This window comes from Tympanuchus pallidicinctus, unplaced genomic scaffold, assembly GCF_026119805.1.
Source record: "Tympanuchus pallidicinctus isolate F22 unplaced genomic scaffold, pur_lepc_1.0 scaffold12, whole genome shotgun sequence".
Lineage (NCBI taxonomy): Eukaryota > Metazoa > Chordata > Aves > Galliformes > Phasianidae > Tympanuchus > Tympanuchus pallidicinctus.
The window spans coordinates 16,686,540-16,712,158 of NW_026294637.1; the positions used below are offsets into that span (position 1 = coordinate 16,686,540).

At 42.3% G+C, this 25,619-nt stretch overlaps 1 protein-coding gene across 2 annotated transcripts; it reads left to right on the forward strand.

The window, feature by feature from the left end:
• The first annotated feature begins 633 nt into the window (after positions 1-633).
• IREB2 (iron responsive element binding protein 2) lies at positions 634-25,452 on the forward strand. Of its 2 annotated transcripts, XM_052672194.1 has the most exons (22): positions 634-741; positions 2,543-2,632; positions 5,539-5,704; positions 6,838-6,975; positions 8,916-9,140; positions 10,512-10,581; positions 11,740-11,923; positions 12,416-12,555; positions 13,244-13,415; positions 14,155-14,255; positions 14,791-14,907; positions 16,127-16,286; positions 17,059-17,194; positions 17,887-17,971; positions 18,559-18,715; positions 18,967-19,091; positions 19,351-19,455; positions 19,692-19,834; positions 20,576-20,723; positions 20,807-20,929; positions 21,599-21,784; positions 22,307-25,452. In XM_052672194.1, the coding sequence occupies exons 1-22, from the start codon at positions 723-725 to the stop codon at positions 22,415-22,417; spliced, it is 2,901 nt and encodes a 966-aa protein (XP_052528154.1). In that variant the 5' UTR covers positions 634-722; the 3' UTR covers positions 22,418-25,452. The 2 variants fall into 2 exon arrangements, with proteins under 2 accessions (XP_052528154.1, XP_052528152.1); XM_052672192.1 differs by lacking the exons at positions 634-741; positions 2,543-2,632 and adding an exon at positions 5,847-5,944 and having other exon boundaries at positions 5,614-5,704.
• The last annotated feature ends 167 nt before the right edge of the window (positions 25,453-25,619 follow it).

Below are 25,619 nucleotides of genomic sequence, written 5' to 3' on the forward strand. Positions count from 1 at the left end.
TGTTGACTCTGCTGAACACCCTTGGTGCTATGAACTGATCACAGTGAGGCGTGATTTTATAGACCATTTGGTCTATAAAATAATCTGAGCCCCAGAATTAAGTTTTGAAGCACTTGAGCCTCTCCTTATAGTCGGCCTGAACTTTAGACCCCATCTGCAGCTATCTGTAAGCAGCATTACCATCTGATTTACTGGGAGCCTGCCGGATGTCATGGAGGGGCTGCGGGAGGGCTTTTAGCGCTGCGAACGGCAGCTCTTGCAAAGGGTTAAAACAAACTTCATTTCCGGAGCGCCATCATTTTAGAGCAACATTCACAGAGACAACCGAAATCGCTATCGCTGAATAAACAGCGGTCTGAGATAATTAATATCCCAGAGAAACGAGCCTTAATTCACAGCGGCTCCTCCACGTGCCGCCGAACTGCACCGCCCGCCTCCCGGCGCAGCCCCCGCCCCGCTGCCGACGTCGTTAAATCGCAGCTCTCGCGAGAGCGGACCGCCTCTGCGCCTTCACTCGCCACTTCCGCCCATCGCTGGAGATCTCGCGACACCGCGCGTTCCTCGCGCAGCCGCACGACGGCGAATCTCGCGAGCGGCGAGGAGGCAGGTGGGAGCTGGGCGGGGGCGGCGTAATCTCGCGAGAGCCGAGCCGCCCCGCCCGGGCCCCGCTCCCCCCCCGGCATCCCGCTCCCCTCCCCGCAGAGCTAATATGGTCGCCGGCGATGGACGCTATCAGGCCAGGTCGGTGCGAGCGGGCCGGCCGCCGCCCGCGCTCCCGAGGGCCGTGCCGCTCTCTTGGCGGGACCCCTGCGCCTCGCTTCGGCCCTTCATCCGGCCGGCGGTGCGGTGGTCCTGGCCCGGCTGGAGCGCGGCCCCCGCTGAGGGGAGGAGGAGCGCGCGGCGCTCGGCTGGGATGTGGGGGGGGGCCGGCTGTGCGCCGCGCCGCTGCGGGACCCTCGGTACCGCCCGCAGGAACCGCTTCGTTCGCCGCTGCTCGGCGCCTGCTCCCGCTCGCCCTCCGTTATTTATCCCTGCCCGCCGCCGTCGCGTCTCTCCCCGTTCTCGGTTGCTGCGTTGTTTGGCTGCCCGCGGCGCAGCCTTTGTCCGCTGTTGTTGTGGCCGCGGTGCGGTGCGGGGCGGCCGGGCGGCAGACAAAGGCGGTGCTGCGGAGCGCTGCGCTGTGCCGCTCTCGCCGTGCGGCCCCGCCATGGCGCAGCCGGGTCCATTTTCTCCCGGCTCTTTGTGATCCGGGTTTGAATTCCGTAAAGCTTCGATGAAATTCTTCAGGTTTGATGAGCTGTCGTTGGCGCTGCCCGTTTAGTTTGCTAGCGATTGAATTAAAACGTTTGTTTTGTGAGCTGGCGGTCTTCCTGAAGAGGTATTTTTGCTTAATATGTTGGTCTGTTCTCGTCTCTTGTTTGTTGTCAGCCTGGCACGTCGTGATTTATGCTTTGTAACGTGTCTGTCCTTATCTGAGTCATTAAGTCCGTTTGTAGATGGTCAACGAAGACAATAAAGGTCAAACGTGTGTTAAGGCTTCTGGCTACACTGGTGATTTGCATGACCTGTGCATACCTGGTAATATTAACGTTTGTCTTAATCACACAGCTATCTCATCAAGTGTCTTAATCCATTTAAAACATCTCCATATGTAATTGACGTAAAACCCCAGAGGAGTATTATTTTTGGTAAAATCAGAAATGAAAACTTGGTGTTAAGAGTCTTCTATCATTGACCTGGCCTTCTGTGGTTGACACGCCCAAGGGCTGGGATGCCATCCAGAGAGACCTGGGCAGACTGAGCTGTGGCTGGGAGAACCTCATGAGGTTCAGCAAAGCCAAGAGCAGGGTGTGCAGTTGGGTGCCAGTACGAGCTGGGGGATGTAAGGGTAGAACACAGGTATGCTGGCAGTGTGCCCTTGCAGCCCAGAAAGCCAAACATATCCTGGATGCATCCAAAGCTGTGTGGCCAGCAGGGTGAGGGGAGGATGTGCCCCTCTGCTCTGTGCTATGAGACCTCACCTGGTGTGCTGCATCCAGATGTGGGGTCCTCAGCATGGGAGAGACATGGACCTGTAGGAGTGCATCCAGAGGAGGGCCACAAAAATGACCTGAGCGATGGAAGGCCTCCAGGCTGAGAGCTGGGGCTGTGCAGCCCGGGAGCTCTGAGGTGACCTGAGAGTGGTCTGTCAGTATCTGAAGAGGCCGGAAGAAAGAAGGGGACAGGCTCTTTAGCAAGGTCTGTTGTGGTAGCATAAAGGGAAATGGTTTTAAACTGAAAGAGGGGCCTTTTAGATTGGATGTAAGGAAGAAGTTTTTGGCACTACGGTTACTGAGGCTCTGGCTCTCTGGTTGCCCTGTTATGTGATGGATGTCCCATTCCTGGAGACATTCAGAGTCAGGCTGGGGGGGCTCTGAGCTCCTCATGGAGCTGTGGGTGTCCCTGTCCATTACAGGGGGGTTGGACCAGGTGGTTTTTAATGATCTCTTCCAACTCAAAAGATTGTATGATATCTATAACTCTGTTGTGTTTTCTTTTTCAGGAAGCCCTTACCAGCCCATAATTGAAGAACTAAGAAACCATCCACGAAAGAGGTTCTACAATGTCTCAAAGCTTGGAGGCACCAAGTATGGTAATGATAACTTCTATGTTTGTAATGAGGGCAGTACCTGCAGTACATGTGCACCACTTACTGCTGTGAAGTGTTAGGAGGTGCATTGTGTATGTGAGTTCTTAATGCATGTATTTGAAAGCTTATAATCTTCTCCCCTATTATTGTTTTATGAAGTTGATTGATAGCTCTTGTGGTTGCTGTGGAAGGGTGAGTTTTGGTGGTGTACAAACAAATCCTTAATCTCAGCATGTCATTAGCAGGCAATATATCACTAATAGCTGCCCAAAAGATATGGTTTTTTTTTACTGTGCTGTGTATTTGGATGGCTACTAATAGATAAAAAGTATTTGTGCAGTGATGTGGGATGGGACAGAAATGCAGAAGGAGAGAGCTATGGGTCACAGTCAGCCGAAATGGGTTCTGCTCTTGAAGGTGATCAGAATATATTTTTGTTATTCTCTTAGCTTTCGTGTTAAGCTTTTAAGATGCTTGAGGTACATATTAGAGGTACTTGGGATCTTCTTTCAGTTGTGCTCTTTGGTGAAAAATACACTGAACATGCTCAGAAACATTAGATTTCAAGAATATTCAAGAACATTTCCTAACTAAAAATTACAGAGAGTATTTCACTTCAAGCCCATGTTTGGCAGCAATAATTATGTCCCTGTTTTTGAAGCAAAGAGGGAGGAGCTCTTTCTAGTGCAACAGTGGCTGTTCCAAGTTTTGTGCAACAGCTGTGTGCTCTTGCAAATTTCTAATGTAATACTGGAGTTAATCTTCCGAATGGGAAGGGACAAAATGTTTCTGTTTGTTGCTTTGTCTGAGAAGAAACAGTGGAGTGGTAGCAAAACCAGCCCATTCTGTAGGTTTCTTTTGTTTTTCTGAAGGGCCTGTAGTGAAAATTCAAACAGAAGATACTGCTTTCTATCGAAGATGTCCAAATAAAGATTGGAGCAGCAGTGCAATTTGAAAATGTTCACAGAATGAATCCAAGCAGAATAGGTTAGTTAGGGTGGTCTTTCTGTTCCAATAGAAATTGATGGGCAGAAGTTGGAAGCCTTGTACTAACTGAATATTAGAAAGATATTGAATTTAGGTGTAGTGTGGATGATTGTAATAAGAAATCCATTATCTGGAATTGATAATTGAATTTGTTGCTAGAGCATTAATTTTGGTTCTTGCCCTGTTTGCGCTCTGCCCTGGGGCTTCTGACCATGGTCTGACAATAAGTGCCTGTTTAAGTTAATCAGATTTCTAATGCAACTGTTAATTCATTTATTTGTGATTTGTTTGGGGGGGGAAATCTGATTTTTTTTATTTATTTATTTTTTTTCTAGTGTTGATGATAGTAATCTGTTGTGGGTAAAATGGTAGCTGGGCCTGCATTACTGCTGGACTGGGGCTGACTTCAACAGCCTTTCTCACTTCACTCTCCAAGGATGGGGATTCCACTGTGTCTCATAATCCTGTGCTTACCCATCCTCCCCATCGCATCACCTTCTTTGTGTCTGACTGTGGTCTCTATTCCTGCACCTTGTGGCTGTTTTTGTGCTTTCAGCATGCACTTCTTAGAAGGCAGGCTTCACCTTCTCTGCAGTTCCCAATCAACTGTGAAAGACTACAATTAGTGCACTTAGCTTTCTCTCCTCAGATTGAGCAGGTGCAGCTCTCACAGCTCTGTGACACATTCTGCAGCCCGTAACCATCTCTGAGGCCCTTCACTGGGTGTGCTTTGATTTGTTGAGATGTCCCATGTTCTGGGAGGCTCAAAACCACGCACAGTGCTGTGGATACTCTGCCAGTTTGGTAGCCCCTGGTAGAGCAAAGTCATCCATCCTGCACTGCTGATGACTGCTACCTGTACAGAGCAGCACCCCTTGCTAACTGTGCTTGTAAGGAGTAAGTCAAGCAGTTCTGTTCTGGTAATTTGACTGAAAAGTAAAATGGTGCTATTACAGTTGATTCAAATATGGTTTTGATGATGATTCTGTATTATTTTGAATGACTTGTCTGGTTAGACAACAGTAAATACTTTAGCAAGGTTCATGATGACAACAGCGAATCTTTATTAGCAGCTTGTGGATGAATGTACTGATTTTGTTTTCTTAAGCCTCAACTGAGTTGTTTAACTCCCTTCTTGTAACTAATTTGTTCATACTTCACAGTTATTAAATTATTTGTCTGCTTGAATTATGCAAAGAATGATGCATGGAGGGAAATGTGAATTCTTTGTCTGTTTGCAGTGATGCTTCTCCTTTTCTCCCAGTTTTTTTCCTTCTCATTTCCAGTTCCCTCAGTTCTACCATGCCAGGAAGCTGTTTCTTCTCAGTACCTTAGCCCAGATCAGAGACAAAGCGCTGGAAGTTATGTTTAGTGAAATGTTGTTCTTTGTATTTTATGAAATGTTTAATTTTATGGCACGTATCAGAAGAGTTTCTGGTCCTGAAATCACAGCGGTTATTTGTTTTTTGAAGAAGAAGAAAATATCAGGCACTGGTTGTCTTGGCTTGATATCTCAAGTAGTGAGATGGTGAAATGAACAAACAAAAAGTTCTTAGTATACTCCACTAAGTGTTGCCTTTCTCCCATTCTGTTTGATTGGTAACCCCAACTCTATGCCTCGTGTGCATCTCCTGCCAGCACAGCACACCTTCCTGTCTGCTGCTGGTGTAACGCAGTGCAGTCACACAGGGCAAACCCTGGCATCTTCAGTTCAAATTCAGTGCAACTCATCTGCTGTACCGTTCCACCTTCTATAGTGAGGATCAAACCCCACAGCAGCTAGGCAGCTTGTTTCCCACAGCTCTCTCCCTTCTGATTTGTAGTGAAGTGGACCTCCTTAGAAATGTGAAATAGTAATTCATAAAGACATGATGAGTTGGGGGTGTTGCACTAATTAAGCCAGTTGTTTTGTTTTGCCCTAGATACTCTGCCTTATTCCATACGAGTGTTGTTTGAATCCAGCATCCGTAACTGCGATGGCTTCCTGGTGAAAGAAACAGATGCTATGAACATTTTAGACTGGAAAACGAAGCAGAACGATGTCGAAGTGCCCTTCTGTCCTGCCAGAGTTGTTCTTCAAGATTTTACGTAAGTAGAGTGTTTGCACACGTGAGTGTGTGGAAGAAATGTCAAATAACCTGTGAGAGCTCAGCGAGTAGCACGTGTACTTCAGCTTGGCAATGAACAGCACCTAGCTGCTGGGTACTGAAGTTTCTCTCTTTGTCAGTAGAAATGCATGCAGTGCTTCTGCTGTTCAGCAGAGACGTCACGATTACGTGTGGCACGAGAAGAGGAATTGTTCCTTAGGGTGCCTTGGTTTTACTGCAGGTTGGTGAAGCTGAAGCTGTTGGCTTACAGTGGGTGTTTCACAGGATTAATGCCAAAACACAAATGGAAGTGGAGGCGTTTAGATTGTAGCCAGATGGCTGACAGTTCATTGAAACACAGTTTGTGCTTTGCACAACTGGAGATTAAATGTTGCATGCTCCACCAGTGTGTGTAATCCAGTTGAAACAATGAATGATGCATACATTAAAGTCTCTGAAGATAATAGCTTGATGTGGTTTGAGTACAGCATAGCTGTAAGGTAAGGACTGTCATTCAGCAACTTGGGAATGTTAAATTTAAGATGTCGTGGAGACTAATTAATGATGTATTTATGAACAAGAGAGTTTTAGAAAGAATGTGATGGTAATAAAGTAATGGGATATCAGGCAAAATAAAAATGATTTAAATAATGCTGTGTTCTCTCTTCAGTTGTGTGCTTCAAGTATACTTATCAGTGTAATAGTAACAAGAGTATTGATTCTGTAATATGCTGTGAGCTTCAGAAATGAGTGGCTTTGTAAGAAGAGTAGTAATATATACCAAGGTGTTAAAGTATAGCTTGAGCAGTGTTCATATAGGTATTTATAAGGTAATAAGTATCTAAAAGTGGTGTTATAAAGTGAACATTATGCTTCAGAAACATGGCAAGGCAAAAGAGCAAATAATTGTCTTCTTGAAGGCGTTGCTGTATTTTGTAGGTCTGTTACCTTAAAACGTGCTGTTGCTTGTTGTGAATTAGTGCCAATTCATTCACTTCCAAAATTTGGAGAATAAAACAGTAGGGTTTTAACTTCTGAAATAGAACTCAAGTAGATCTGGGCTTACGAAGAGGTCTGTGAGTGTAATGCATGTGCATCCCACGTTATTGTGCTACTTTGCTTTCTTTCTGTTAGTGGAATTCCAGCAATGGTGGATTTCGCTGCCATGAGGGAAGCAGTAAGAAATGCTGGAGGAGATCCTGTGAAAGTCAATCCTGCCTGCCCGACTGATCTCACTGTTGACCATTCTCTGCAGATTGATTTCAGCAAATGGTAACAGATCTCTTTTCTTCTCTTTTCATGAACCGTGCCCTTTACCCTATACTAAACTGTCTGTTTACCCTGGTAAATCACTTCTCAAATCTTTGTCCTTGAAAGTAGACCTGATAGCACCTGAAAGAGAGCTGGTAAAAGTGGAGAAAGTAATACTGCAGAAGGAGAGAGAATGATTGTGAGGTGTTATGCTTGGAGCTGACTTGGTAACCCAAATTCTGGGCAAGAAATTGCAGAAATAAACTGGATCCGTCATGGTTTCCAAAAAATAGTATGTCTCAAGAGAATGAGGTGGAGTGGCTGTAATTCTTGCTTTGCGCTGTTCCTACTGTTAAAAGTTATTTTCTTGATTAGTATTGAATGCAAGTGCCTTCTCCCAGCTCTGGAGAAATGGCTTGGCAGTACTACTGGATGCACTGAAAGGTTGTAATTTCAGCTGCTAAGTTATGACTGTGACTTTATATAGGCCTTGATTTTTACTGCAGATGAAAAAAAGGCCGTGGAGACAGCATGCTTGTAGGAGTCTGGCTAAGTATTACATCTGGAAGACTGACAGCCTGGTTTTCTTCTCCTGACAGGCAGTAATGTGATGAGAACAGCCTGGGGCTGCCTTGCACTAGAAAGATAACGTTGCAGAAGAGAACGTGAATTTTATTCCACATTTGCTGAACATTTCCCATAATGTAGTTCCCCTCCACCCCTATTCCCATTCATCACAGAGCCTTCCCAGAGTCATGCAGAACTGTGTTAATTGCTTGAGCTCCTCTTGAATTCCTAAAAATTCAGGGAAAAAGCCTGTAGCAGCTGGGTATGGGTGTGCGAGGCATCCTTCTGTAGGATGCCCAGGTACATACAGGATTTCAGCTGGGTTAAGTAGCTCAGAGGGAAGAGCAAGAAGGTATGAAGTGGTGTTGCATGTGTGCTGTTGCAGTTCTGCCCATTCAGGGACAGCTGAGTCGATTGCAATGGGGCTAACCTGAAATTATCAGCAGCACCAAGTGCTGGCAAGAGGTCTCCCAGCGTGCTGCTTTGTAACGATAAAGCGTCTCACTGTCCTTTGGCTTCTGGAAAGCTTGCAGGATCTCAGCAGCTGCTGACCTATGATAAGAAACCCTTCTCCCCAGGGTGGTTTGTGCTGCTTTTATACAATTGCCATCTCCTGCTGGTCTTAATTCCACGAGCCTAAGACAAGGTATCCTCTTTGGCCCTGTGCTATTCTACCATTAGATAAGTAAGTATCTTCTTGTGCTAAAGCAGCAGAGAGCAGGGGATTTACTTAAAATCAATGATTTGTTTTAATCATTTGAGTATTTGTTAAATCATTCGCCTTTCACCACAACTACTTACTTAGCTCTCATGGGAGAACTTGCACAAATATGGGTAGCATATTAGATGGACTTTGTTTTAAAAATAAAACCAAATTTCTGCTTTCTGACTGAGTTGATGTGAGCATCAAATGTATCTGAATCTTTGACAGTTCATATCAAAAGCCACCTTGAATAGGACAGCTTCATTTCTTTCCTTGAGAAGTCTTTGTCTTGTAAATCATTCTGACATTAATGAATGTGTAGAACTGCTCTGGAGTAAGAAACATGCAGCATATCCCACTGCTTGGATGAGGCTCTGCCCAGCCCTTTGAATGTTAAAGCCCTGAGTTTAGCCTTTAACCAGTGTGGTTTGTGAGTGCTGCTGACCTGTTGTGACCACATGGGAGGAGTAAATGGTGTCAAATGGTGTCAGAGCTTCAGGCAATCCAGGGCAGTTCACTTCTGGTTATTACTTTGCTACGTTTAAGGGAGCTTATTCAGCGAGAGTTCACTTTGCGTTAGGGTTAGAATAAAACGACATCTGTTTCCTCCTCTTTAAATTATTTCTCCAAATGGTTTGTGGGGTGGGGAGGGCAAACAAAACTGATGTTCTTCTTCTGTTCACTGCTGCAGTGCAATACAGAACGCCCCGAACCCTGGGGGCGGTGAGGCGCAGAAGCCGACAGCAGCAAAGCTTTCTCCGCTGAAGGGCCAGCCGAGGAAACTGCCGTGCCGGGGTCAGAGCAGCTGCAAGGGGCCCTGCAGTGCTGGGGAGCTGAGCCGTGCCTCGGGGCAGTTCTCTGCACAGATAGAGAACACACCTATCCTCTGCCCTTTTCACCTTCAGCCAGTGCCTGAGTATGAAAACTTGCTCCTTTGATTATTTGCATCGTTCTGTGTTGTTAAGCTCTGCTTGTGACAGTCTATAGAGATTGCACTGTAAACAGTGCGAATACTGCTTTTGATTGCATTGTGAGACTTCCCTTAATTACCAGATAAGCCTCAATGAAACATTGATTTTTATGGCTAAAAGTAATCTTTTTTTTTTCTTTTTTTTTTTTTCTTCACTTGTGGGATCCTTGGAGGAATTTCCAGCCCTTATGGACTTGCCTAAACATCACTTCTGTCTCATTCCATCTGTCACAGAATCAGAATCACAGAATGGCCAGGGCTGGAAGGGACCTCAAGGATCACGAATCTCCAACCCCCTGCCACACGCAGGGCCACCAACCTCCCCATTTAATACCAGCCCAGGCTGCCCAGGGCTCCATCCAACCTGGCCTTGAACACCTCCAGGGATGGACGGGGCATCACAGCCTCTCTGGGCAGCTGTTCCAGCACCTCACCACTCTTGTAGTAAAGAACTTCCCCCTGACAGCCACCTAAATCTTCCTCAACTTAAAACCATTTCCCCTTGTCCTGCTGTTATCTGCTCTTTCAAAGAGTTGAACTCAATCACGCAGCTGAAATGCACTGTACATTCTGCTTGTGTGTAATGGCACAGGGGATCCTCATCTGTTTCTTTTCCAGATCTTCAATTTTAACAGTTCATTGTGTCCATTCAATCTGTGACAATTACTTGTGATCTTCTTTCAGCTGCCATTCCTTTCCTCTCAGGCTCTTCAAGTGTCTATCTCTTTGTGCCTGACTGGGGTAAAATTTAAACACTGATTGTGTTTGTAATTTTACAGATATGCAAATGTTTCTGGTCGGTACAGGTGTGGGAATGCAGAATTAGTGATGTTTTTGGCTATCCTGGCAGGAAACCAGCAGTGTCATTTGTTAAGCTGCAGTTTAATGATGGCTGTCCTTCGGGGCTCTGTAGAACACTGCACTGCTAACCTTGTGACACCTCACAGGTCATGGTGTGCAATAAAATACACCTCTGTAATACTGAGGGTTCTCTTTCTTCCTGCTGCAAGGCAGGTATATTCATAGAATCACAGAATCATCAAGTTTGGTTTGGGTTGGAAGGGATCTTGAAGGTCATGTAGTTCCAACTCCCCTGCTGTATTCCCTTCCTGGTTCTTTTTCTCAAAGCAGAGGTTACTCTTAAATTGTGGATTACTCCTTTGTAATGAATGTCAGCATCTTAATGAATATCACTTAGGATATCAAAATTCATGTTACTAGGCTGTACTGTCTTTCATCAAACAAGCAAAACCAACTTGTTCTTCTGTACTTTTGAAATGGTTTATGATAGTACTTGTCAACTTGCTGTCTTTCTAGGCCTGAGACAGTATTGAAAAATCAAGAGATGGAATTTGGCAGAAATAGAGAGAGGCTTCAGTTTTTTAAGGTATGTCTGTGCACCTGTGCATTTTGTATATTGCATGTTTTGGTGGGTGGGACATCTTGCTTTGTTTGCTTCCTGGTGTTCAACATTACATAATGTAGCTTGTCAGGCTGTAAATCTGAGTTCAGTGTGAGTATAAAATGGGCTTGTAACAGGTTCATGGATTTTAATTTAAAATTGCTGGACAGCAGAAATTGTAAATCTAGGTGTCGTGTAAAGGGGAGAGAAGGTTTAAATGATTTGGAAAAGCGGATAGTGATTGGTTTGGTGTTGTCAGTGTGAAGGTACTGGACAAAGTAAGCACTTACTAAACTGCAGTCGACTGATATTTCATGAACTCTGTGCTGTAGATCACAATGGGCTTTTCAGGTAACAAGTTTATTTGTCCATGCTTGTGTTGCAAACCTTATGAAACTAGAAATGTTAAATGGAAGCTGATATTGAAGGATTTCTGCTCTCAAACTAGGCAGCAGTGCCAGCAGAGTTGTTTTGAATGTAAATCTTGTGGTGAGTGTCAGCTTCCTTCTAGCCAGGGATCTGCAGCATTGGTGTTTGATCCTCATCCCCTAATTTAATGTGGCTTAGGAATCTGATCAAATGATCTAAAAATCTTTTCATGTAAGTAGACTAGGAGGCTTTCAGAAAAGCTTCAGGTTAGCTTGTATGTATGAAGAGGGAAACCACTGAGCTGGGTTTTGTTACGAGCCTCCATGGCAGTTTCTTTTGTAGCTGTGTGGCATCCTGAGCTTGCATGTAGTAAGGCACTTGTATAAATTGCTTCCTTAGTCCCACACAGGTATGTAAAACCTAAACTGAAATCTGTGGTAAATGTTAATGCTAATTCTCTTGTCTAAATATTAGTCTTGGCTGTGCTTGAAAATCGGCTGCGTGAGCTAGAAATTAAGAGCCTTGTACAGCCCTGCATTTGGGAGCTAGGAGCTATGGATTCAGAATGGAGTGTGTGGGTTTGTTAACCATTTCAGAATGCATAGGATCCAAGGAACTCCTGTAACTGTTGGAATAATGAGCACGAGGCACATAAGTAGCAAATACTATTGCATTGCATATCAGCTTTGTTGTTCTAATTGTGTTCCGAGAAGAATGGAATAAATCCCTGAGAAAAATCTCTCTCTTTTCCTCATTTTGGAAAAACGAAAACAGTGGAGTTCAAAAGTTTTCAAGAACACTTCCATCATACCACCAGAGACTGGAATGGCACACCAGGTTAATTTGGAGTATCTGTCAAGAGTTGTATTTGACGTGAAAGATTTCCTGTATCCAGATAGCGTGGTTGGCACAGATTCTCATACAACCATGGTAAATGGCTTGGGTATCTTGGGCTGGGGTAAGTATGCTAACAGTAACTCGACAGCAGTTTGAAAGGCTTACTGAAGCATTATTGAGAAATATTTTCTTCTTCCTAGAGTTTCAGGCTCAGTTGTAAATCTGCAGAATGTTTTTTTTTTTTTTGTCTCTACTGAAATTTCTTTCCATAAAAAACTGCTTGATGCAATTTAAAGAAAATAGCAAAAAAGAGAACCAAAAACCTTTTGATATCCTAATTGCTTTTTGTGCATGTACTGTAAAATTTGGATTAAGGTTTTCTTCATCGTGGAAAATAAAACTTAGAATATCTTTCTAGTTAAATGTGAAGTCAAACAACTTCAGCAGTAGTCTTGCTTATTTTTTCACGTGCAAATATGTAATAGAAAACACCTGTATTTCTTGCTGTGGCCTCTAGACTTATAGGAAGGGTTTTATTAGACTTTAGAACTTGGAAATATTTCGTGTCTGTTTACTTAGACTGATGAAAAACAAGGTAATATTCCCACTGCAGGTGTTGGGGGAATCGAAACAGAAGCTGTGATGCTGGGGATGCCGGTTACTCTCACTCTGCCTGAGGTGGTTGGGTGTGAGCTGACGGGCACAGCCAGCCCACTTGCTACGTCCATAGACATTGTTCTGGGCATTACAAAGGTAAGTTCAGTGCCTGCTGAGGCAGAGCTACCCGTGGGTTTTGAGAAGTGAAATCCTGGCAGGATTTACAGCATGCCTTTAGTCGTAGTGATGCAGAAAGATTCCCACAATGTCTAAGAGTTTTTGCTTAATAGTCCTCTGGAGTGTTTGTCTTACGTAGTGGATTGCTTGTAAGCTCTCTTAAAAAGACAAAACCTATTTGTAGGGGAAAGAACACACAGAATCCTTGTTTTCTATTTTTTTCTATTCTTTTGATAGCATGTAGGCTTCTCTTCTAGCTTAAACTTTTTCTGGGTACCCTTTTTTCTTGGAGTGTTGCAAGACAAAAGGCCCATCTGTAGTTATGAACTGGTATAACTAAAAAATGTACCTTCTGAAGCCAGGGCTTTGCCAGCATGGCACAAAACTTCCTTTTCTGGTTGGTTGACAGCCAGTGTCTAAGCATTTAAGAGCTTCGATTGCTTGGAAAACGTTCTTTCTGGTGTGATGTTCTGAGAAGCATCCATCTGTTTTTGCCTTGGACGTCTGAAAAACACCACTGCCAATAGAAGTCTGTCTTACAATGTGACATCCAGCCTTGAATTTAGTACTCAGTATCTCATAGGTTGTGGGTATTTTTGCTGTTTGCAAGAGGCATTGCTTCCACTGTTTCTTTGCATACCAAGAGTTGTTGTGTTCTTTTAAACAGCATCTTAGGCAAGCTGAAGTCGCTGGAAAATTTGTGGAGTTCTTTGGGAGTGGAGTTTCCCAACTGTCTGTGGCAGATCGAACCACAATAGCAAATATGTGTCCTGAATACGGTGCTATTCTGAGCTTTTTCCCTGTTGATAATGTGACGTTGAAGCACTTAAAGCATGCAGGTAAAGATGAAATCCTACAAGGTCATTCACTGTAATAGTTTCAGTGCAAAATCAAATGTCCCTACAAAACCAAATCAAGATCATGAAACAGTGAATCAAAACACAGCATGTTTCTGATTTTCACTGTGATTTCTTCCATTTCAAGACTTCCACTGACAACTTCAACTAAGGCAGAAGAATATCCATTTCTTTTCAAGATAGAACTAATAGAGAAGATCACAGAGTAACAAATAGATAAGGAGAAAGCGTACCTGAATTATTAAGCCTTTCTGAAGCTGAAATCTGATATGTTTGAGTTAAGAATTTTTAATGACAAACATGCATGGGTTGGTCAGCACAGAGCAAACAAACCAGATTTCTTAACAGTAGCCAGCATTGCAGGATTTTATCAGCTAAACGTGTGGTCTCTTTTAAACAAGTAAGTCTTAATTTGGAGGATCTTCATAAACCTAAGGGGCAAATCTGTAAGTTTAATTAGCTACAATTTCTGATGTTTAAGTAGCTTATTTTGTTCCTTAATACAAAGAGGGAAAGTTAAAGAAAAAAAAAAACGGACACTTTCCCCAGTATTTTAATTTCTGTATCATTCCTGAATAGTTCCTTTGGGAATGTAATATGTAGTGGTATGCCTTGGAGAAGAAATACTTTCAATGTTCAAGGACAGTTTTCAATTAGAAGTGTTAATTTCTGAGAGTTGGTGGGGTTTTTATGTAACTCTGTCATGTTTAAATTTACTAAGGTTTCGATGAGGCCAAGCTTGAGGTTATGGAAGCATATCTTAAAGCTGTGAAGCTATTTAGAAATGATGAGAGTTCTTCCAGAGAACCCGAGTATTCCCAGGTATGAAATGACTTGAAATGACTTACTGCTCTTTGTTTGATTTCCTAACAAGTATCAGCTGTGGATTTAAGTTTTGTCTCCTGCTGTGATTTTTGGTACTTTAAGTAGCATTTACTCACAGTTCTAAGCAGAGCATGCTTTAAGGCATGGACAGGCAGGGGGGGAAGAGGAGAGGTAGAATAATGTTCATTTCAACTAATAGATCTTGAATTCATGTCACTCCCAAGTACATATGCAAGTCTTAGGGGTGATGGAAAAGTTAGGAGTAATAATAAGAACCTTTTGAGGGTTTGGCTGAATGGGCTGCTTTTACAATGGAAGGCTGGGTTCCGTCTCAGAGGTGCCTCCTAACCTGGGCTTTCCTGTGACCAACAGCCTGGTGCAGTGTAACAGCTTGGAACTGGAGGCTGGTTTTAATGTCTCAAAACACTGGCATTTTAAGCAAAACAGATTCTGAGCATCTCTACGTTCAATACAGTGTGAAACTGGGACTGACAATGCCTGCTTTTCTCTTTTACTTCTGTTTTTTTTTTAGGTAGTGCAAATTAGTTTAAGTTCTATAATTCCTCATGTCAGTGGCCCCAAGAGATCCCAAGATAGAGTGGCTGTCAGTAACATGAAAAGTGACTTCCAAACCTGCTTAAATGAAAAGGTTTGTACAACTGCTGTACTCTTCAAAAGGTACTCCTTAAAATCCACATAAATGTTATTTATTCCCTGCACACCTGCTGAGCTCTAGTTGTTACTATGTGAACAGATAATCTGAAGTCTTCTATTGCTTGACAAGAGTCCCTAAGGTAGTAGCTGGTAAATCCTAGGTGTACCTTGTCATAAATGTGACACTGGAAAGTCCTTACTTGGCCAATTTAGGTTGCCAGGGAGGGAAAACATTGGAATTAACTAGTGGAAGTTCAGAGAATATTTTTTAATTTTTCTTAGTTTTTTTAAACACTTATTTTCCCAAACATTACAAGAAGAAAAATCATCTTGTGTTAAGAGATGCAGAAATACTTTGAGGATTTGAAAGTACCCACTGTTAGAGGTTTTTAACTACTTTCATCTACCTTAACTAATAAAGGATTTTTGCTTGTAGCTTAACTTCACTTCAGAGAGTGCTCTTAAGCTCATTTTTTTTGTAAGTAAGATGCATAGGCATCTAAGAGTACAGCTGATGTAAGAATTAGTGTGGGTTTTTTTAGTGTTCCTCATTAAAATTGAAGTCTAGCAATAGCTTTAGATCAGAAATGTTTCCACTTAATTTCAAAATTCTGTCTTGCCTTTAGCCTTTCTGGCTTGTGATGAGATGTATGATACAGAATGGTCTGTTGTGGTGGGGACAGATCATAGCTGATGATGGTCGACAGTGCTGAGGGGCTGGAGAGTTCATTCTGCTTTAAGTTGCAGTCCTCTTCCAAATAAAGCCTTGGGAATGGCTCCAATTCAGAAAAAAATCTATGAAATCAGATGTCTACTCTTAAGGGCTTAATCTTTCATTTGTAGCAGGAAGTGTGTGTGATAGCAACCACGCTTTGACTGGCATTTATTCATTGGCAACATTCATTGTTGCAGTTAACGTAATTATGAAGAAGGAAGAACACTGTGTATGTGATAAGTGAGGAGAACTGAGGGCTTTTTAAAAATTCTCTTGAAGGCTTCCTATGGGACAGCTGAATATTCCTCTAAAGTAAGATTTGCTTCGTCTGCCTGCACTGTCATACTGTGTGTAGTGCGATGTTTGGATGGAGATTGGCAGCCCTGCCTGTGGGCAGGAGGGTTGGAGCTTGATGATCCTTAAGGTCCCTTCCAACAGAAGCCATCCTGTGATTCTTCGAGCCTGTGAATATTTGCTAATGCGTGTTTTTGTTACCTAGGCTGGTGTTAAAGGGTTTCAGATTGCAGCTGAAAAACAGAATGATGTTGTACCTGTTCAGTATGAAGGAAACCAATACGAGCTCTCTCATGGCTGTGTTGTCATTGCTGCAGTAATCAGCTGTACAAATAACTGCAATCCATCTGTCATGCTTGCTGCAGGTATGTTGTGTCTGATAGAAGCTGACTGTGCCTTGTTTTGCCATTATTTGCGTTCACTGTTGTAGATTCTCTGTAACGACCTCAGGTTGTCACACAGTAGACTTGTAGTTTTAAACCTGTGTGTTTTGGAGGTTATGCACTGCAAGTTTCTCTCCAGTAATACAATCTCAAAGTTTGTGTCATAAAGCAGCATTAATAACAGTAATTCCAAAATTATTTGGTAGCATTTTTACAGATAAGTTTTAGGGCTGTCTTCAAGTGGATGCACGTATGGACACAGCTGTGGCAGGAGGTAGGCTTTATCTTTGCCTTCATCTGGATGCTAATGGCTTGAACGTTATGGGTAGCAGCAGTGTGGAGAGAAAATCCAGATTGCTGAAAAATTGCCCTTTGCCTTTATCACTAGCTGAGGAGTTGGTGCCCTCCCATCATAAGTGTGGCTAGTTTTCCCCAAATCTGCTCAGACCTTACTGCTTTCCTTCTGTGGCTCAGGCAGGCTTTCCTCTGAAGCTGTGTGGCCTGTGTCAGTAGAGGAGCAGACAGTGCAGTGCTGACTGCCAGCTAGAATGTGGTGAAATTTGTTACAGAAAATGTAACAAAATATTTAATAGGAGTGAGAACAGAGATCTGAATTATATTGCTATGAATTAAGTAACTTTATTCACAAGTAGTTGCTTCAACTTAATAAACTGAAGGTCCCAGCTGAATAAGCTAGCATAATGTAAATGTTCTTTTAAGGGACATAAACATATGAACTGTCTTTTTTTTGTAGGACTCCTGGCCAAAAAGGCAGTTGAAGCTGGCCTAGAGGTGAAGCCCTACATAAGAACTAGTCTGTCACCAGGCAGTGGAATGGTTACACATTACCTCAGTTCCAGTGGAGTATTACCATACCTCAGTAAGCTTGGGTAAGTTTTGATTCCTGTTTGGATCTCTAGAAAATAGTATATGTGGGTTTTGTACAGGTTGGTAAATACACTTGCTCTGCTTTTTGGGATGGCTAATTCATAAGTTTGCTAGTTTATCCTTTTTTAATTTTGTGTTTGGTTGAAGTTAAGCTTCACTCCATTTTATTCCTACCTTACAACTTCATGATCTTTCATCTTTACCTTAGCTGAACTCTGGCTTTCACTAACAAGCTGTGTGTGTAAGTGGCTTTCACAGAATGCACTTAGTCCTGTATTTCAGAAGTGGAAGCTGGATGTGAATTCTTAAGGGTGGTCTGTTAGTGTTCAGCCCGAGTTGTTGTTGGGCGTGCTTTTGGTTGCTCAGTAGCTGTAGCAATTACACTGTCCATACAGCTGTGCAGTGTTACAGGATTACTCTGTGAAGAATGTTGCTGCCTTTGTGTTACCAGTACTTGCTGAACAGAAATATTTGACTTGGCTTAGGTTGGTGGTTACAGGAATATCACCTTGTAACTTGCCTGCATTCATCAGATGCAGTGTCTGGAATGCAATTCCTAGAAAGTCAAATTACCAAATGAGGAAAAGAAAAACACCTCTTAGTGATTACTGCTTAAAAAAAAAAAAAAAAAAAAACCTGACAAATTGCTCTTCATCTTTTAATGTGCTACTTTATTATTTTTTTTCCAATGTAGGTTTGAGGTTGTTGGTTATGGATGTTCAACATGTGTTGGAAACACAGCTCCCCTTCCAGAAGCCATCAGGAATGCAATAAAGCAGGTAGAGCTCTAAGGCTTATGGGGTATAGGAACATCTTGCCCTGCTAACTGATCAAGAGATGCAGTATTCTGTGTAAAAAAAAAAAAGCTTTTTGTTCCTGGTTTGGACTGTGGTGTGATGTTAGGCATCTGCGCATCTGCTTTTCAGAGGGAGACAACAGTAGCTGTGTGAAATAGGTGTAACAAGTACAGTCTGTGTGGCATGTGGATATCAACGCTAACATGAATACGTGGAACCTAATCTTAGAAAGGATGTAATGTGCAGGGATTTTCAAGACTTATGTCCTGGACTGCTTTGTATCAGCAGTGTGTAAACAGCTGCAGCATTCTTCTCCTATGAAACAGTAGAAGGATATAAGAACTAAGGCAGGAGTTCACTGAAGTGGCTAGAGAGCACATCTGCTAAAAGTTTAGAAGCTCTTCATGGGAGAAGGAAGGACAGCACCAGAGAACAAAACGCCTTTGTGTTGAAGGTTCAGGTTACGTATTTGAAGCGGAATGCAAGAAGTGCATCTCAGTCAACAAAATCTCACGTAAGCATTGTGGTACCATGAGGTCCTGGAGGGTAACCATGGTCCTGCCTTGCAGGGTGAAATCATTGCCTGTGGAGTGCTGTCTGGAACAAAGAACTTTGAAGGACGTCTGTGTGACTGTGTCCGTGCCAACTACCTTGCTTCTCCCCCACTGGTAGTTGCGTATGCTATTGCAGGCACTGTTAGAATAGACTTTGAGACTGAGCCTTTGGGTGAGTGTTCTTTACCTCTCACATTTCTGCTTCTAATGCATGCCTAGAAGGGGTTTCTTCCTGTGCATTTCAGTGTACATAACACTGCATTTAAAGAGAAAGCACAGCAAGCTTTGTTGTAGTTAAAAAAAAAAAAAAATCCTCTTCAGATACAGTTCTCTGAAAAGCTATATGTGTGTCTGCATATATGGATGTATGTACAGTAATAGTCTTAAAGACTTCATTAGCATTCTGCTTAAAACCTTGCTCAGGCACTGGCTTTGATGGCAGAAGTATCTACTTAAGGGATATTTGGCCCACACGGAAAGAACTACACACAGTGGAGGAAGAGTGTGTGATATCATCTATGTTTAAGGAATTGAAAGAAAAAATGGAGGTGAGAATGGTCTTTGATTCTAAATGGTGCACTGCATTGTTGCTTTATAATGTTTTCCACTTGAATATAATTGGATTGCCACTTGTTTCCATTACATTAAATCAGAATTTGACTGATATGCATACCATGTATTAATGCTATCCAGAAAGATAACTTGTAACATACAACAAGCTCAAAAGAAGGTCACCAGTAAGTCTTCATTTTCAGAGTGTAAGTAGGCCATAAATCAATATCTCTGGTTTTGGTTACTTCTGTGTAGAAAGGAAACAAACGATGGAATTCACTGGAAGCGCCTGAGTCACCTTTATTTCCCTGGGACTTGAAATCCACTTATATCAGATGTCCTTCCTTCTTTGATAAACTTGTGAGTATGCTGGATCTACCACTATGTACTAGAAAAGGAGCAGCTATTCCAGTCACACCTCACCATATAAGTAATAGATTTTATCATCAATAATATTTCTCAGTCCTCTAAATACTGTTTGTATATCTGGAATAAGTTGAGTCTGTGTATCCATGTGTCTTAACATTTGCAGAAATATTTTTGTTTCTAAGGCTCTTAGTAGGAAAAAAACCCGTTTTGTTTTCCTTCCTCCCCAGGCCAAAGAACCGGTTTCCCCGCAGCCGATTGAAAATGCCCATGTCTTGCTCTATTTGGGAGATTCTGTAACCACAGATCACATATCTCCTGCTGGAAGCATTGCAAGGAGCAGTGCTGCTGCTAAGTACCTGACTAACAAAGGGTAAGCTCTGTCCTGAGCCTCCTCTTCTCCAGGCTGACCCGTCCCAGCGCCCTCAGCTGCTCCTCACAGACTCCTCCCAGCTATGTTACTCTCTTCTGGACATGCTGTAGGGCTTCAATGCTCTTCTTGTAATGATGGGCCCAAATCTGAACACAGTGCTCGAGGTTTGGCCTCACCACTGCTGGGCGTGTTGTAAAGGAGTATTATAATCAGTGTCAATGGAGTGTGACAAAGCAATAGCCTGCAGTACAGACTGAGCCTAACTTGCATTCCATTTGAATGAGTAGTGTTACAGGAAAGGGGAAAATTAATAAACCTTTACTCCTAAGTTTGTCATTTGATTTGAGTAAGGCTGTGACTTTTGTTGCAGTGTTTATTGGTACACATGCTGCTAGGGGATTAGTAAACATGCTGCTTTACTGTGGCAACTCCTGAGCTGGAATGATTGCTGCATGATTCTTCTGTAAGCACCATACTGTTCATAATGCTTCATAATGAAGTAATAGATGATGCATTTAAAATTGCAGCTTTGCTTATGAATAATCTAGCAATTATTTACATGTTCATGATTTATAATGATTGTATTTGATAAATAGTTCTTTACATCCTGTGCTGATAACCTAGTGGTTTTGAGTGATGCTGCAGTACTTAGAGTAATCACAGTGCTGTTGGAAAGCAAATGAAAGCACTGTTTTAAAGCAAATGAAAAAGTGGTTTCCTTCTTAAATGTCCTTATTTTAGACTCACACCTCGTGAATTCAACTCGTATGGGGCTCGGCGGGGTAATGATGCTGTGATGACAAGGGGCACATTTGCTAATATCAAGCTTCTGAACAAGTTCATAGGAAAACCAGCTCCTAAAACAATTCACTTTCCATCAGGACAAACGGTAAGAACATAAGAAGCTGCTTCAAAATTGTGATAGGATTAAGATCTCACTCACTCAGGCTGTTTAATTTTGTTGTTCCACAGCTAGATGTGTTTGAAGCAGCGGAATTGTACCAGAAAGAAGGCATTCCTGTAATTATTTTAGCAGGAAAGAAGTACGGACTGGGCAGCTCAAGAGACTGGGCAGCAAAAGGGCCTTTTCTACTGGTACTGCTAGTTTGGTTTTTTTTTTTTTGATATCTGTGGTTTTTTGTGTTGTGGGGTCTTTTATTATCTAAAAATATTTTTATAATGTTTAATTTGGGGCATAAACATTTAGAACCTGTATTTAAGGTTGAATGCAATCCTGCATTTTACTTAACAGTAATTTATGCTAAAGACTTCATGGAAGAGAGTGACTGGTCAGAAGGGTAGCTCTGAATTTGATGACCATGTGAGATCATTTAGGCCTCCAGACTCCTTGAGGTAACTTAGACATCCAGTGCTGGACTCTGATTGGATTCTGCAGAGTATTTATAGGTTTTTAGAGTTTTTTTAATAATAAACTAATTTCCAGTAATACTCAGGATATGTTCTGAGTTAGCCAGTTATTTCTGTACAGCTCTGGAATAAAGGAAGCAGCTGTATTCCAGCTGGGGCTTGCTCCCTGTCAGCTACAGCACAGTCACTGTGCATTCTGAAACTGTTTCATACTGTCTGGGTCTGTTGAGGTTTATTTGCTGTTGTCTAGTTTTACAGCTAGAATGTTCCCTATTTGCAGGCTTCATACAAAGTGCTTATATGCCTGAACTGCAGGACTTTCTACATAAAAATATTTGAAGCTCACTTTTGCATTTAACTTTGTACTGAAATACAGAATTGCTTGTATCTTTGCAGGGTGTTAAAGCTGTCCTAGCTGAAAGCTATGAAAAAGTCCATAAAAGTCAATTGATTGGAATTGGCATAGCTCCACTTCAGTTTCTTCCTGGAGAAAATCCAAATACTTTGGGTCTCACTGGCAGAGAGCAGTTCTCTATATTATTCCCTTCAGAGCTGTCGCCCAAAATGACTTTGGATATTAAGGTATATCTGCAGTATCTTTGAATTTCTTATTGATCACACTTATGGTTAACTTGTGCTTTCGGTCCTGATGATTGGAAGCAGGAAAAAATACTTCATCTTCTTTGAAAGTAAACTGATAGTTTGGCCTGAAGTTTGTACTGAAGTGCAATTATGGGCGCTGTGTTAGAACAGAATTGAGTCTCATTTGTGTTCTTCTGAAGACGAAGGCACAATTAGTTGAGGGAGGCTTCAGTTTCGTATCCTGTGTCAGGTATCTACATGGTAGTACTTTGTGCCCTCGTAGGGAAGTAGGTTTTTCTTGCTAACAGCAGGTGTGTAGCACAGTTTCAACAGGATCAAAACCGTGTTGTTGGGTGAAGTCTTCATTCTGCTCCTAGCAGTGTCTGTGTTGTGCAGTGGCAGATAATCAGATTGAATGAGTTTGTGTTAGGCAGAACTTGCTTCTAATGTGCTAACTGAGAGTAAGTAAAGGGAAGTGAAAGGGAAGCTCCTAATGGGTGTCTCTTTGCTTTTGTTTTGAAGACAAGCACTGGGAAAGTGTTCAGCGTGTTTGCCTTGTTTGACAACGATGTGGAGGTAACTTTATACAAAAATGGTGGAAGTCTAAACTTTGTGGCTCGAAGATTCTTATAGTAGCTACTGACTGTGGGTACCTCGCACTAACTGGTAACTCTGAAAATGCCTTGTGTGAACCCAGGAATCTGTACTGTGGAACTGCAGGCAGCCCTAGTGTGCTCTAAGTTACTTCGTCCATGGATGTAAAAGATTGTGAATCATTGTAACTGCAGCAAGATCCTTCCTGATTTTAAATAATATTCTAATGGTGCTATTAAACATTGCTAAAATCGACGTGTGTTATGGCAGAGAGAGCTGTAAGTATGGAGGGGATGTTTTCTCAGACCATTTTGTAAATAAACCGTGTGAAATCTCAAACCGATTGTGCTGAAGATTATTATGTAAGAAGGTTTTCTGCAGTTGTTTCCACTTAGTTTTTGCACCTGTAAATCTGTGTACTGCTGTTGGTTTAAACGTAGCAGATGGTATGGAAGGTTAAAGGGCAAACAGATGGATGGTTTGCTTCTTTGGCATCCAGAGCTCAAAATAGATCTTCAGTTTTGAATGTCTTGCTTTTAAAATGATGGGCACATAAGGCCCCCTGTGTCCCATTTATTGTATGGAATTATATCCCTTCCGGATCCAGATGGAAAAGTATCAACCCATGAAGTGCTGTGGGCTATAGAAGTATATCTCTGCTTGTAAGAGAATGCCCACGGTACATGGCTGGTGTTGAAGTGCAGCCCCCCAGCATTCTGCAGTGTCTTTCAGTTGAGAGCTTTGTCATCTCTTCCTCAAGCTTGTCCTTTGTAGCGTTGGTTTTTACTGTATTGTCTGATATCACTTGCCAGAGAATTTCCCTCAGTATTTTAACCTTTAAGAATTTGTATTACAACTCCTTAATTACTCTGCTCTACTTGCAGCCTATGTCTAATGAGTTACACTTGTCACATGTTAAATTGCTGAGGTAGCCATGCTGCCTTTCCATGCTTTGGAATGGTTTTTTTAGTTTGCAGCTCTTCCAAACAGGCATCAGATTCCCCTGCTGAAGATCACAGAATACTGAACAGATTTGGCTCTTGGCCACTGCAGCTCCACTAAATCAAATTATTATTGCTTATAAAAACTGTTTTGTATTTAACATTAATGGAAGATGCACAGTTTCTGCAGAAATGCTTTTGTTTTACCACTTAGCTTGGTCACTGAGAGCTTCTGATCTGTGCCAGTTTGTCTTTACTGATAGCTTCAGGTATTTCTGTGCTCCTGTATCTTGAGCAGTTTCATGATACCACTTCTGTTTGTAGAGCGATGGATTGCTTTTGGAGGACAAAGCTGCAGAAACCTGCTATGAATTGGCAAGATTTTGCTGTTAGATTTTTTGATCTTGATAAACATTGTCTTAAATGTCCTGACTTGCCAGAAGACTCCATTAGTTTTACTGCATGTTTTCATTCTATAACTAGATGCTAAGCCAGCTGACGTGCAAACCAACATGTGCACTCTTGGCATCCTTAAATAGTATGTTTATGACATGCCTAAAAATCTGGAAAATAAACCCTGACACAGTTAGATCAATACAACATAATTTTGAGACAGTTCAGCTGCAAACTTCAATTCCATTGGCATAGTTCTGATACCTTTTTTTGCTAGACAAAATTCTGTACGGTTTGGAATTCTATATAACCTGTTCCAATAATTTTGCTGTGTTTTTCTTTTAGCTGAGATGAGAAAAACTATTCCAGTGACTCATCCCATTGATATGGGTAATACATCAATGCATTTCCTAATACTGTATTCAACTGAATGCTGGATGGGTTTCTGTTCTGTGGTACATTCTGGTAATTTTATCAAGAATTGAGATCTCGCTACTTGTCTAACAGCAGCTAATACTTCTTTTCCAGCTCAAAGGTATATTCATAATTGAAGAAAATGCACGTTCATTACTAAGGAACAGATCTGATTTTAGAGCTGATGCACAGTGATGCTTTGTGCAGGAGATCAATGAAGTACAGCTGCAGGGCTATCTAGAATACTTGTGCAACTGCTAGTGCTTGAGTGGGGCACAGCCTCCTGCCCTCCCAGTGCAGTGACGCTCCTTGCCTCAGGAGACAGTGATCCAAGCCATGTCAAGGTAAACCAGTATTGTGAAGTGCAATTTCAAGGGCTGTGTCTTAGAGTTACTGCCACCAATACTCATCCCTTCAGAATGGTGTGATGGTTTCATTACCGTAGCGACTACTTAAAATCTGCTGCACTCCTATGCCTTAATGTCAGTGAAAGACAGCTCTGAGTGCAGATGCTGTCAACCTGGAGGCTCCTGCTATTGTGGCTGCTGTGGGTCCTCTCCCAACCACACCGATGTCCGTAGCATCTTTGTGACTTGTGCAGACTGACTCCCACCCTTAGGACACGCATGCCTGCAGGTGGTAGGTGCTGAGGGGAACTGTTTATGTACCCACCTTGTGCTTCTCGCCCAGTAGTGAGCTGCCATGATCCATGGTCGTGTGCCTGCCCCCCTCCCCTCGTGCAGCAGGGAGTGCCGTCAGGTCGGGTCAGTAGCTTGGCAATGAAGGCAGGACGTTGAACTTTGAGCTCACTGCTAGGATCTGTGAGCTTGGGATGGGCAGCAGGGAAGCCTGCTTCTGGCAGTAGCAGGATACAATGCAGGCAGAGGATTGCTGTGATCACACAAAAAAAAGCGTTGTTCAATTAGACTTTCTAGTATCTTAAAGCATAGGAGGAAATACTCCTGTTTGAAGAAGTGACTGTGTTAGACGTATTTAACCTAGAATTCTCTCTCCAGTTTGATTTGGAGAAGAATATTCCAGTTTTTCTAAGCATTTACTCTTTGTGCCCTCCCAAATGACCAAGCTTTGGGATAGTGTTGATGTTTATACATTTTACACCTAAGTTTAAGGACATGAAATTCTGTATATTAATCGTATTTAAGCAACTGCAAATCAATGTCTGCTGTTCAAAGCCAACAAAAGAGTTGAAGTTTTAAGTTCAGTGTGTATTGTATAGATATCTTACCAGAAGTTCAGCTGATGACAATTGTGCATAAAATGTTACTGATACTGTAAATTATTTTTAATAAAGAAAATTGTATCACAGTTCTTGTATGTCACCATATATTTTGAATAGGAGGCATGGACTGATACTAACATGGCACTGGTAAGAATGTATGAAGTTGGGGGGGAGCAAGGAAAAGGGTGCATTCAGTGGATTTGCTCAGTAGGAGCATCTCTCGGATGGTTTCCAAAGTGTGCTTTATTGGTTT

Bases quoted from the DNA above. Each gene is read 5' to 3' on its own strand.
- IREB2 (XM_052672194.1), top strand. The intron at 18,716-18,966 runs GTGAGTGTTCTT...AACCTTGCTCAG, and splicing joins CTTTGAGACTGAGCCTTTGG to GCACTGGCTTTGATGGCAGA. The intron at 20,724-20,806 runs GTAAGAACATAA...GTTGTTCCACAG, and splicing joins ACTTTCCATCAGGACAAACG to CTAGATGTGTTTGAAGCAGC.